Source organism: Mytilus edulis, chromosome 9 (assembly GCF_963676685.1).
Source record: "Mytilus edulis chromosome 9, xbMytEdul2.2, whole genome shotgun sequence".
NCBI lineage: Eukaryota > Metazoa > Mollusca > Bivalvia > Mytilida > Mytilidae > Mytilus > Mytilus edulis.
This window is the reverse complement of record NC_092352.1, coordinates 49923968-49937935: the sequence shown is the minus strand read 5'-3', so window position 1 is coordinate 49937935 and position 13968 is coordinate 49923968. Positions and strand designations below refer to the sequence as shown.

Below are 13968 nucleotides of genomic sequence, written 5' to 3'. Positions count from 1 at the left end.
AGCTGCTGAGTAATTATGATCGATCACCGAATGGATATTTTTGTCGGTTTAAGGTTATTTGTTCGTAATAAATGTACAGAGGACTTCAAGTTGGTTCAGTATATATATATATGCATGCATTGGTATAACACATTCTTTGACCTTATAATCACCAGAAACTGGTTTGAAGGCCGCACAGTGACCTTTAGTTGTTAATGTCTGTGTCATTTTGGTCTTTTGTGGACAGTTGTCTCATTGGCAATCATACCACATCTTCTTTTTATATCATATGACTTTATAATTTTCGACCTGAAAAAGTAAAACAAAACCAGGGCAATAAATTATATATCATTATAGAATTGCAGAGAAAACTGTATTGATCCGGATTCAAGATAGAAACACTTTACTATATACAATTTAACATCCAACGCCTTTATTTTTAATTAAACGTTCACTGGGTATCAAATTTTTTTCTGTCATGGTCTGTAAAAAATAGTTCCAGCACATCACTGCATTCCAAAAAGCTCACAAATTTTGTAGGTAGATTATCTCTATTTATTTGTATAAATCTATGAAGATTCTGTCCGAATTGTTTCCTAATCGAATTTCTACACATTATTTGCAGTGATAAAGGTTTTTGAAAGTATTCGTCTATTTTAGACTTTAAATTATCGCTCCATTTATGTCGATATTCCCTCAATAGTATCTTATCGTTTTCGGTTATGGTATGAGCGCTCAATACTATAATGAGAATTAGGTCATCATTTCTGAACAAGTGGCTAGCGCCCCGATCGCAGATATACTGAATAAGAGTCATTTTAGTGTCAATACTTAAATTAGCGTTCGCTCTAACAAATACATGTAACAGTAACTTCCAATTTTCTGCAGTCTCCTGTCTTATCAAAAAATACTTCCAGGTTTCTGGTTGCAAATAAGGGTCGGCACCGCATAACAAGATTTCGTGCATTAAATCGTACCGACGCAGGCGCATTGTTGTGTAAAAAGGAGGTGTTCCATCACTCGCGTCATTCACGTCACGTCCAATTTCTAGTAATCGTCGGATCATGTGATCATTACGCTGATTAATATTTAAAACTGAATTAAAAACGCTAATGGCTTCCGACTGATCTTCTAGAAAGCTGTTGGCACCAGATTCAGTAAGCAGATATTCTATGTCTTTATATTCGAAGATCTCAGCCCATTTTAAAGCACTCATGTTTTTTAAACATGCATTCACATCAAAGTTTTTCTGTATAAGTAACTGTAATATTGGACTGGAGTTATTCAGTACTGCGTCTATAATACATTCGGAATATTCTTTGTAATCCCTGTAATTTGGATGAAGTCGCGGTAAGTAATCGAGTATAGTTTTGATTACATCAATTTTACCTAAAAAATAAGGTAAATATAGTTTTTTTTTACTAACAATATGAAAACTGTAAATGAAAGAAGATTTTAACTACAAATAAAGTGGCAATTTAATAGTAAGTGCTCATCAAAAACACGTGACGTATATAATGAAAATAAATCTGAATTTTAAATTAATTTGTTATTAAATACCCACGACAACTAGCTTTTCTTTTTGTCATTATAATTATGACGTCAAGTTTTTCTTGTATCTCTTTTAAAACAGATACAAGGGCTTGATTCGAAAACAAAGTCACATACATGTAAATCAACTACTAAGCGAAGAAACTGTTTTTTTTTTATTCCTGTCATAATTTTATCATAATATATTATAGCTCAAATCAATCTTACTAGATAGTTATCATATAAATGATTCAATTACTTATATATTCATATCCTGACCGCATAGTCGACCTTACTTGAATAATGTGATTTCAAAATCATGTCATCTATAATAACGATTCAAGACAAAATATGTTCGCTGTAGTGTCACTTTTTAATAATGATTTTATGGAATTAGCTGATGAAGATAAATTCATACTTTTATTTAGTAAATAGATGATTTTTGACATTGTTGCCAAAGCTGCTACAAAATTTAAATAAGAAAAACTCTATTATAAATATGGATAATTTGTATTAAAATTTTATAATTTTCATGAATATAGTCTCTCATAAATCTTTTAAGCATATATAGCACATACATTAAAATGTTTATTCTTTTATGTGGCGAGACTCAAATAACTTATCGAAACAAAATCTACATGTTGTCATTCTTCTAACATTTCTCTCCTTAATCCTAATACCTAATATAAATTTGGTGATTCTTTTAAGATCTAAACATGTTTCTACGTAGTATACATATCCTTGGCCTTTTGGTTTGAGCGTTCCTTTATAGAGGATAAGTTCGGAAAAACGCTTCGGTTGCACAAAATTTATAAAATGTTGTGTTCGTCATCCACAGGCTTTAGTGTCAAATATTTTAGATACATGTATCATGTAAATAGAAAGTTACGTCTAATTTTTCTACTATGTGTGTACCGTGCAAGATTACTACGCACCCATGACGGACAAGATTACAACATGGAAAAATGGACTGCATTAAAACTATATATATTTTTAGATCTCCTCATATAATAGTGTCTTATAAAAATAAAAAAAATGACATAGAAGTAACAATCTTACCTTTTTTCACTGCTAACTTCACCTGAAGCGACGTGACTTTGAACTTATGATACTTCAGCAAGACGTCTAGCGTCTCAGCATCACCTCGAAACACAGCGCTGTTTATCTCTGCCTTTAAAGTGGCAGAATCAAGTTTGACTCCTTTCTCCATTAAAAACAAAATACATGACGTTGCATGAGTAGAAAATGCTCCTTTGAGTGCTGCTTTTAATAACTGGCGGTTTTTTGTACGATCAATATTGATGAATGTTTGTAATGCTGCAACTTTATCTAAACTAGCTATTCTGAATATCATCGGAACAGTATTACACTGTATGGGATTAATGTGGAAGAATTTTTGCCGAAGTTTATCTTGTAGAAATTTTGGATTGTATTTGCTTAGTAGTGAAGATATTTCTTCGTCTTCTGAAAGAAGAGCAAGATACAAGGGAGAAAATCCATTTTGTAGAGTATACCATACAAATGACGGGAAAACATATTCTGTTAGCACCGGAAGCATATCTCGAATAACTTTTGTTCTTTTATATATTACTGCAAGATGTATCCAATAAAATCCATAGCCAAAGCCTTGTCGGTTTGAAGTCGGTGTATTGTCCATACTATCTGGCGAATAATTATCGAATGCTGCATCTAATTCCTCGTCTGATACTTCAAGAACGTTTATATTTGGTTTGTTTTCTTCCAAGAGTATGTGCGGACAAACACCCGTAGCCACAGACTTTTCCAGACGATGTTTGATATTGTCGTTCGGTTCACTGTTCTTTGGTAAAACGCAGTTTTCTAACTCAAATGAACAATCACATGGCTTGTGATCTTTTACATATATATCTGAAAATGAACACGGAATGATTAGTTTAAAGGATATATTTTGTTATTAATTGTGTTATACTTATACAAACGAATATAGGTAAGTTTTAGCTAAATTGAAGACCCATTGGTGGCCTTCGGCTGTTGTCTGCTCTTTGGTCGGGTTGTTGTAGCTTTGACATTTCCATTCTCAATTTTAATAACTATATGTGTACGTTTTAACTGTGGGTCGCCATTACTTGATTGTTATACGTACATTGTACGTTATAGTATTATCGAACTGACATGCGACATAAAACGAATCATAGTATATTTTTTTTCTCCAAAACTAGTTAATAGAATGCATCATCTATTTCATATACTTTATGAATGACTTATAAGTTTGCCAGTTCGTATCATATAGGCCTCAACAAATATTGTTTACAAAAATGAACAGGGATCGCCACAGCCTACATATTTAAGAGAGGGCATCCGACTTTGCATTTGTTGCACAACCCTTATTTATTAAGCCTCACTATTGATTTTATCAGCACTTATTTTAATTTTGAGATTATTTCAGAAAAGTTTGAATAGTTTTTAATCAAAGTAATTTTGAAAGACCATAATAAGTTTTAATTTGCTTTCTCCCATTCAGGCCATACTCACGAATGTATGTGTACAACTTAATATGATACTGCACAAAGATCATAAAAATATATAATTTTGAATATTTTTTTTAACAATTCGAATACTTATTTCATCAGCTCCACCCTTGAAATTTCATTTAGGTTTATCCCTGATTAACATAAATGACTTCCTTCTTGACTGAATATAAGATTATGGAAGACTTATAGGTAATCTAGTTTGTTAGGTCGTAGTGGGTCGATGCCACTGTTGGTGGAGATTTATTTCCCCGAGGGTATCACCAGCACAGTAGTCGGCACGTTTGTGCTGTTTGTGCTGACATGAATTATTATTGATATGGTTACATTTATCAATTAACTGTTTACCAAAATTTGTAATTTTTTAAATACTAAGGCTTTTCTACCTCAAGCATAGATTACTTTAGCTGTATTTGGCAAAACTTTTAGTAATGTTGGTCCTCAATGCTCTTCAACTTCGTACTTTATTTGGCATTTTAAACTTTTTTGGATTCGATTGATTGATTGATTGATTGTTGGTTGCTTTACGCCGCATTAGCACGAAAAGGCTATATCGCGGCGAGAGCTAATTCGAATATTTTTACAATTTAAAGCATATTTTTAAAATAAGACAAAAGGTCCTTCAATACACTAAAATTCTTGACTAAAGCAAATTGATTATATACAAATAAAAATCAACAGTAAAATAACGTGATAAAAATTAAAATCGATTTAAATATAATAACTATTTTATATTTTATAATAAATTCCAATTTCTTTTAAAAAAGCAACAATATTTGTAAATGGAACATTATTAAATAAATCATACATATTATTGACATTGAAATGCTTCTTACGAATATCAGCAAAGTCAACGTTTGGATTCGAACGTCACTGGTGAGTCTTTTTTAGACGAAACGCGCGTCCTGGTATCTATGATGAGTTTATTGTCTAGTAGACTTGACTACATTCACTTCATTTAAACTTTGGCGGATAGTTGCCTTACTGGCAAGCATACATGTATCACATCTCCTTATGTTCATATTGTTAAAATATGGAGATGATTGCCAATGAGACAACAATTCACCATAGACTTAAGATCACCAAAGGACCAATACGGCAATCAAAAATAATCAAAACCAACCCGTAAAGTTTTAGCAGACATCAAGAAGCGACAACTAGCGACAACCACTGAATTACAGGAGTCGGTTCTTTAAAAAATTGTTCATGAAGGAGAGGCGAATGATACCAGAGGGACAGTCAATCTCATAGATTGAAAATAAACTGACAACGGAATGGCTATAACAAATATAAAAACAAACAAACAGACAGACAATATTATCCTGATTTAGAGTAATTTCTCGCAATTTGATTGGCTGATATTGTCCGAATAAATTTCAGTACAATTTTTTATCACGTCAATTGGAATTATCTCCCTTATTTATTACGTCAATTGGAATTATCTCCCTTATACCATTGACCTAATAAAAAAAAACCAAAAAACAATTGAGTTGCTTTGTAGTCATAATATTTTTTATTTTTCACATTTTTTTTATTTAATATTTAAAATATATTTATTGATATTGCCCTAACATTGAATTTGAATATAAAAAAATGTAATATAACAAAATTAGGATAAATTCGTTACACAGTGTTCAATTGTCCTAATACGGAATTTATCGGGTCAATAAAATTCATATCGGGTTTGGCTTCGCCTCACCCGATATGAATTTTATTGACCCGATAAATTCTCGTATTAGGACAATTGCACACTGTGTAACTAATAGTACACACGACACAACATAGACCCTGCCGCGATTAAAGCTTATTGATAATTAAACTTTGAATTTGTTTGCTTTTAATACGGAATAAAATCGACGATAGGTTAATGACACTTGCTACAAACTTATTGTAACATAATACGGCATTTTTCCTTTAAAGTTTTTACATGATAATCTGCTTAATAGTTCGGCTTTTGAAAAACTATGGTTTAATATATAGATTGATATGTTATTCCATTAAAACGAATCATGACGTACTTTGTCCTTGCAACTTCATGTAGATAGGCGGAGCTTGGACTGTCACAGTGGTTTAATCTGATATTTTTTTATGTTAAACCATGATTTAAACTCCGCCATTTTAATTTGTTACGTCTACATGTGATTGACAGTTTAGTAAACGCACGAGGACAAGGATTTCGTTTGTTTTACAAATAGGATTTCCAATTTCCGTCACTGACTTAATAATTTCAACGAAATTTTTCTAGGCACACCTCTTACGACTCGGAGTGTGTGTGTGTGTGTGGGGGGGGGGGGGGGGGGTTATACCTGAGCCGGAATATTTGTATTTCGTAAATGCAATACAATTTTGTTGCAATACGATTTTGTTGGGGAAAATCTTTTTTATAAAGATATATTTATGACAAATCAGAGCCGGAATAATTTGTTCTAAAAATTCACAGGTCGCCATATGTTAACTGTATGAGTATATGTTAACTCGTAAATAGCGTGGTATATATAATACTTATTAGTATTTAATATTTAATGCTCTTAATTTGAATGGTTCATACGACTATCTAACTGGTTGAATAGATCAGTAATACTTTAAATATTAAACATTTATGCTTATTTGAGCTAGAGACATATATAAATACAAATTATATTACTCACAATAAACCAAAGGGTCGAGGGTAGGGCATACCTTTGTATTTTCGTTCCTATAATTTTAAATTATTTATTTTTTAATTATATAACATAAACAAAATTAATGATTTTAGTACAACAATTGAAAGATTTACAAGACATTTGATGAAACGAAACAATACATATAAGACTTAAAGCATTTGTATAGTCCGAAATGGTATTCATGCAGTTGGCCTACATAGTATTAAATGATATTTTGCACATGGTAGAAAATGGTAATTTTGGTACTAAATGGCACGGAAATGAAATGACAAATGTCACACCAAACAAACTGTTTAAAAGTCACATACGGTAACAATTCAACTGTTTGTGTTGAATATTTAGTCATTTTATTTTTTATTTTAAACAGTTATTGCCTAATGAAAAATTGTCAATGCAAGTATAGTACTTAAATGCGGCGTTCACACATGACCGATTCTGGCTCCCGTTTGAGATCATACATCGGTAAGACACGAAAAGTGAAAAAAAGTCAGACTACTATCCTTAATGATCTGGAATGTACTATCATTGTCTGAACACAGTCGTATACATTCGTAATAGATTACTGTGACTCGGGCATGTCTCGAAGAGGTAGGCCAAGCACCCCTGACAATAAGGGCGTCCCGTCAATCGAATTTGAGCAGTCGATTACACTTATGACGATGTCGTTATAGATTCTGCTGTATCGGATCAAACTCGTACCGATGTTCTGTGGTTCGGACGGTGTCCTCTTGAACGTGAATGATCTGGAGAAATTTGTCAGTGCTTTTTTTTTGGCAGCTCGAGTCCAGATTGCATCCAGATCTTGCCGAAGTCAAACTGCATATGTTTCGGAGTTAACAGTTAATATTCGGCAATAATACCCAAGTCAGATTCCTGACGATTACAGAACAAGATACTACAGAGTCCAGACAAAGCTGTTTCCAATACGGTACAGCAGACTGTTATATTTTTGACGGCGACAAAGAGTACAATGATAAGGCTTACCGAATAACATAGTACGGATATTGTCATGTGACAAGAGTACAATGCTAAGGCTCTAGTTTCCGAACAACATAGTATGGATATACTGTCATGTGACAAGCCATACCGAATAACATACTATTAGTATAAATACTGTCATGTGATTAGAGTACAAAGATAAGGCTTACCGAAAAACATAACAGTAGTAATCATTTGTGGAGATGATTTCATTATTTTTATTACATCATCATCTGTTGCATCCCTTAATGTTTTGAACCAATCATATTGCTCTTGGCGTGATACTCTATTTATATGTATCCATTCTGAAAAAAATACAATAAATTGATTAAAAAGGTTTAACCGAGTCCCAACTCCTTTCAGAATTCAAATAAAGGACTACAGTGTACACCAAGGGCCCTATAACCTTACACATACAACTGACATGCACAAGAAAAAATTTCAGCATTTATTATAATTACATGTATCATCATAAAATAAAAATAGCCTGGGATTTGTGATGGGATCCCGAATTCGTTAACAGTTACATGTAGCTAAAGGGCGTCACAAATGTGTGTTGGCACATACATGTGGTTTTATTTAAAGAGTAATTTTAGAATTTTAATCCTTTCAACACAGGGACTTTTTTCTAACCACGTGAAAGTCTACTTTCCGTATTGACGACATTCTCATGACTAGAAACGAGTGCCAGAGCCTCTCCTTTTAAAACCAACGGAAAAAATATAAGCAGTGTAAAACCAGATGCTCCGCAGGGCGTAGCTTTATACGACCGCAGAGGTTGAACCCTGAACGGTTGGGGCAAGTATGGACACAACATTCAAGCTGGATTCAGCTCTAAATTTGGATTGTGATTAAATAGTTGACACAGTATAGGTTTCTGACACAGAATGAATGTGTTCTAATGAACTTAAAATTTTTGTTTTCTCTTAGAGCAATTCACTATGCTGTTGAATATTAATCCTCTCAAAAAAATGTTTGAAGAAATTTTCTTTTTTATTTATGAAATTTCAAATGAGAAAAATTGAACCCAATTTTTTTAATCACATCCCCCTTTCCCTTATTCCAAAACTAATCTCAATTAAAATTTCTAATGGAGTTTGCAACAATAACTACTCATTTAAATACATCATAAAATATTAAGATGTAAAAAAACTGCTTGTTATCACTGAATGGTAAAGATTATTTTAATTTATCAGTTGGTAGTAAAAAGTGAATATACATTGTATATTGTATATAATAAAGATTTAAGTTGATTCTGGACAAAGAAAGATAACTCCAATTAAAAAAAAAATCTTGCTATTGCACAATATTTTGCAATTAGATATTTCTTGCTTACTATTCTGGACAAAGAAAGATAACTCTAATTAAAAAAAAATTTGCTATTTCACAATATTGTGCAATTAGATATTTCTTGCCATTGCGTAATACTGTGCAATTGAAAAGACTTGCTATTGCACAATACTTAATATAATAATTTTAGATCCTGATTTGGACCAACTTGAAAACTGGGCCAATAATCAAGAATCTAAGTACATTTTTAGATTCAGCATATCAAAGAACCTAACTGATTCATTTTTTGTCAAAATCAAACTAAGTTTAATTTTGGACCCTTTGGACCTTAATGTAGACCAATTTGAAAACGGGACCAAAAGTTAAGAATCTACATACACAGTCATGACAGTTAGATTCGGCATATCAAAGAACCCCAATTATTCAATTTGGATGAAATCAAACAAAGTTTAATTTTGGACCCTTTGGGCCCCTTATTCTGTTGGGACCAAAACTCCCAAAATCAATACCAACCTTCCTTTTATGGTCATAAACCTTGTGTTTAAATTTGATAGATTTCTATTTACTTATACTAACGTTATGGTGCGAAAACCAAGAAAAATGCTTATTTGGGTCCCTTTTTGGCCCCTAATTCCTAAACTGTTGGGACCTAAACTCCCAAAATCAATACCAACCTTCCTTTTGTAGTCATTAACATTGTGTTTAAATTTCATTGATTTTTATTTACTTAAACTAAAGTTATTGTGCGAAAACCAAGAATAATGCTTATTTGGGCCCTTTTTTGGCCCCTAATTCCTAAACTGTTGAAACCAAAACTCCCAAAATCAATCCCAACCGTTCTTTTGTAGTCATAAACCTTGTGTTTAAATTTCATAGATTTCTATTTACTTATACTAACGTTATGGTGCGAAAACCAAGAAAAATGCTTATTTGGGTCCCTTTTTGGCCCCTAATTCCTAAACTGTTGGGACCTAAACTCCCAAAATCAATACCAACCTTCCTTTTGTGGTCATAAACCTTGTGTTAAAATTTCATAGATTTCCATTCACTTTTACTAAAGTTAGAGTGCGAAAACTAAAAGTATTCGGACGACGACGACGACGCAGACGACGACGACGACGACGACGACGACGCCAACGTGATAGCAATATACGACGAAAATTTTTTCAAATTTTGCGGTCGTATAAAAAGTGTATAATTCTTTGTCCCGATACTCCTACAAAGTACAAAAATGGTCCCGGCTTCTACCCTTAAAACATTAAAAACGAATTCAGAAATTAGACACAAGATATGATGGTAAAAAGATACTGCAAACCAAACTATTTGTAATATTATAAAAATTTAAAAGATTTGATACCAATTTTATATATACATCCATATATAAATTTAACTAAAAACTAAAGCATGTTGAACTGTAGTAGACTAGTAGTATATGTATTCTATAAATGGGCGTTTTTCAATAAAAACGTATTTTCTTGTCATAGCCACTTTAAAAAAAAATGTGTTTGATCTTTGCAAGTAATTTTTTGTGCAGTCAGTACATTGAATTAGATTTAACATTTTTAAGCAAAGAAACAGTTTATTTTTTAGAGGGATTGATAAGATATTGACTCCTGAATGGTCCAAAACAACCAAAATGGCATGTCCCTAGACCGCCTGTGCAACATTCATACTCTAAAATATCGTAAAAAAATGAAGAAATTAATGTTTTTTTTTACTTTACATAAGTTCTTTAATAATTCAAAAGTATGTTCAGAGCCAACATATTCTAATAAACAGCTTTCAATATAGGTTTTTTAATTTCAGAAGGTGTGTCCCTCAACATATTCTAATAAACAGCTTTCAATATAGGTTTTTTAATTTCAGAAGGTGTGTCCCTCACAAATTGTCCACTACGAAACGAAGTCATTAAAATTTGCCAATAAACAGTTTTATAAAATCAATGTAATTTTTGTTTGCAAGAGATATAAACATTAGGGTCTTACAAAAGAAGTGATGCTTTTATCACGGCAATTAAATTGTTGGTAAGAAAAATTGAGCACATCAAATGGACCAGAGTGATACCGTATTTTTGATAATGTCCCCTACTAAACGGGTCAAATCTCCTTCAGTATCTGGTTTTAAAATTATGAAAAAAATATCAGTGTACAGCTTGATAAATGCTTTGATGAATACAATCAGTCTTGTTACTATTGCAATATAGGGATTGTGGGGGAAAAATAAAGCATGCGAATACGTCCCTTACGAAACGGTCCCCTACGAAACAAGTATGGGAGAAAAACGTTTCGTAGTGGACACTACCACTACCACGGAGTCTTTTTTTAATCTTTTTTCAATTATATTCGTGCAAAACAAATAACAAGGGTTAGTTTCATGTAATTTTTATTATGTTTTTATTAACATATAATAGGGTTGATGTTAACTACTAAACTTTTTGTCCACTACGAAACGCATCAAAATGTCCACTACGTAACATGAGTTGAACCTTCATATGTGAAGTACTGTCTAATCTGTATCGATAAAAATGATTTTCTAATTCAGAAAAAAATTGATATTTTTCTAGTATTTAAAGTAAACAAACTGGAATGTCTATAGGAAACATTTAAAATTGCAAAAAATATGTGTGTGTTTAGAAGAAGTTTCGTAGGGGACAAAAGTCCCCTACGAAACAGTACACAAATTATGAAAATAATATCATTTTAAAGAATATTTAAGATTGCACTTTTTGTTTACAAACAGGTCTGTTATAGAGGTATTCAAAATAACTTTTGAAATTAAATTTTAGACAAGTTGATTTTCCATTTTTTTTAGGTCTGAAAGTTACGCTTTTATTGAAAAACGCCCAAATACCAAATATGTCATATATATCAACTATACATTTACCGTCTAAGTTAAATCAATACATATCTTAATGTTTTTGTCATTTAAGTTTTTTGTATACATAATCACCTCGGGGGGGGGGGGGGGGGGGGGGGGCACTTGCTATATAATTAGTGGTAGGGATGAGCCGCTGGAAAAGGTCACTTTTTCATGCTCTATGATATATGAAAAGGGTGAGAAATTCAGATAAAATATATCAATAGGTTGATATTATCACTTGCTTGATTATATCATAAGTATCTGAAACTAATCAGTTGTCCGCATTTATTCTTGATGCAGTTAAACCACAGTCGTAAATGCATCAGTTATTTGTCAAACCAATTAAACTCTATTTATTCTGATGTGGTATTTCCACTGATGCCAGTGATAGATGCAATAAATCCAACTATTTTGACATTTGCACCTAATTATCATTCAAGGGTTTGTATACATAAAGCATGATAACAATTATTTAAAGAAATTCCATTGTGACAGCGTCCTTTACGAGGGAACGGCAAGGAAACTTTTTATCAGTTTTTAATTAATATTTAAACATGTTAAAATCAGTGAAGGTGTTACACTCTGGGGTGATATTACATCTATGATCTGACCAAACGTCTTTTATATGTATTGTATTTTAGAATTGAAATATCTTCATAATGAAAGATGTAAAATGGTCAATAAGAAAAAATTGTTTAAGATATGACGAATTTATTTGAAAAGAAAGATTTTATTGCGACTATTTTGCTTCTTAACAACATGATGAATATTGAAATATATCTATAGGTTTGTTTTTTGTTAATTAATATATGACAAGGTATATATTTTTGATTAACAAAATATATGAAAAGGGTAGGGTAGGGTACTTGATGTCTCAGCTGCTCACCCCTACCAAAAAAATGACTGGATCCGATCCTGTATTTGTAATATTTCCAGATTGTTGACAATTAATTTGTAGTTTCTGAATTTTTACATATGCATGCTTGAAAACTGGCTTATATATATGTTGTCGTTTTTTGTTTGTTTGTTATATCGTTGGGTTGCTGTTGTATCGGCGTGGTGATCAATCTTAACAATTTAAAATTCACACAAATACATTACATTTGCAGGTACATGTGTACACAATATTAACATAAACAATAAATAAATGTATGTTTACCTTTTTGTCTTTCGTGGCTGTACGTTGTTCCCATTGTAAGATTTTAACACACAACTATGGATATTGATCTACGTTATATATGTAACTGACCACTCGGTGGATTTCTACCTTTAACATATATAATATATATATTATAATTCCTATAAATAACGATGACCTGTTGGTAAATACGTCAATAAGATAAACGTCATAACGTGCTAAAAAATGACCCTATATATATATATATATATAGAGCATACTATCTGCAACAGACAAATGTTACTTGCAAGTTCATCAAATATAATATGTAATAGGTTTTTATAAATCCTTTTCTTTTAAATTTTGGGGATTCCATTTATGAAATAAATTTAGAATATCACTTCAGACGCATCATTTTATTTAAATAGAATATTGTTTTCATTATCGGTAGATGTGTTAATTAATTTGTAATTGTCACATTTAGATGCCAACGAAATTAGTCATCGACGGAACGAAGGTTGGATGCAATTTAGACGTCAGCTTAATTTCCGGCTTCATCTTAAATATTTTTAGGCGGAGAAAATGCGTATATTTTGGGGATATATCTTAATTAATTTATTTATTAGGACGCGAGTGTAAATATAGAACTGATCATAAACATTTGTAAACTACGGAAGCCTTTTAGGGCCATGCTAGTCTACTTTTTACATTTTGATTTAACAAATTATTATTTTGATATAACAATTTTAAATTATTAATTTGATATAACAATTTTAAATTATTAATTTGATATAACAATTTATAAATTATTAATTTGATATAACAAATTATTAATTTGATATAACAAATTATTAATTTGATATAACAAATTATCAATTTGATATAGCAAATTATCAATTAGATATAACAGATTTTCGATTTTGATTTAACAAATTATTTATTTGATATTTTGTTATATCAAATTGATAATTTGTTATATCAAATTGACAATTTGTTATATCAAATTGGCAATTTGTTATATCAAATTGGCAATTTGTTATATCAA

The 13968-nt window shown here is 31.5% G+C and overlaps 1 protein-coding gene across 1 annotated transcript; it reads right to left on the bottom strand.

Moving 5' to 3' along the window:
* Window positions 1-390: 390 nt before the first annotated feature.
* On the bottom strand, window positions 391-13422 carry LOC139488528 (uncharacterized). The gene is made up of 4 exons (XM_071274233.1): window positions 12966-13422; window positions 7828-7962; window positions 2569-3396; window positions 391-1368 (listed from the first exon to the last, which is right to left on the bottom strand). The coding sequence occupies exons 1-4, from the start codon at window positions 12997-12999 to the stop codon at window positions 431-433; spliced, it is 1935 nt and encodes a 644-aa protein (XP_071130334.1). The 5' UTR covers window positions 13000-13422; the 3' UTR covers window positions 391-430.
* Window positions 13423-13968: the final 546 nt, after the last annotated feature.

Coding starts and splice junctions, on each gene's coding strand:
- LOC139488528 (XM_071274233.1), bottom strand. CDS start 12,999: ATGGGAACAACGTACAGCCACGAAAGACAAAAAG. Junction 7,963..12,965: donor CAGCCACGAAAGACAAAAAG/GTAAACATACAT, acceptor TATTTTTTTCAG/AATGGATACATATAAATAGA. Junction 3,397..7,827: donor TACTACTGTTATGTTTTTCG/GTAAGCCTTATC, acceptor GTTCATTTTCAG/ATATATATGTAAAAGATCAC.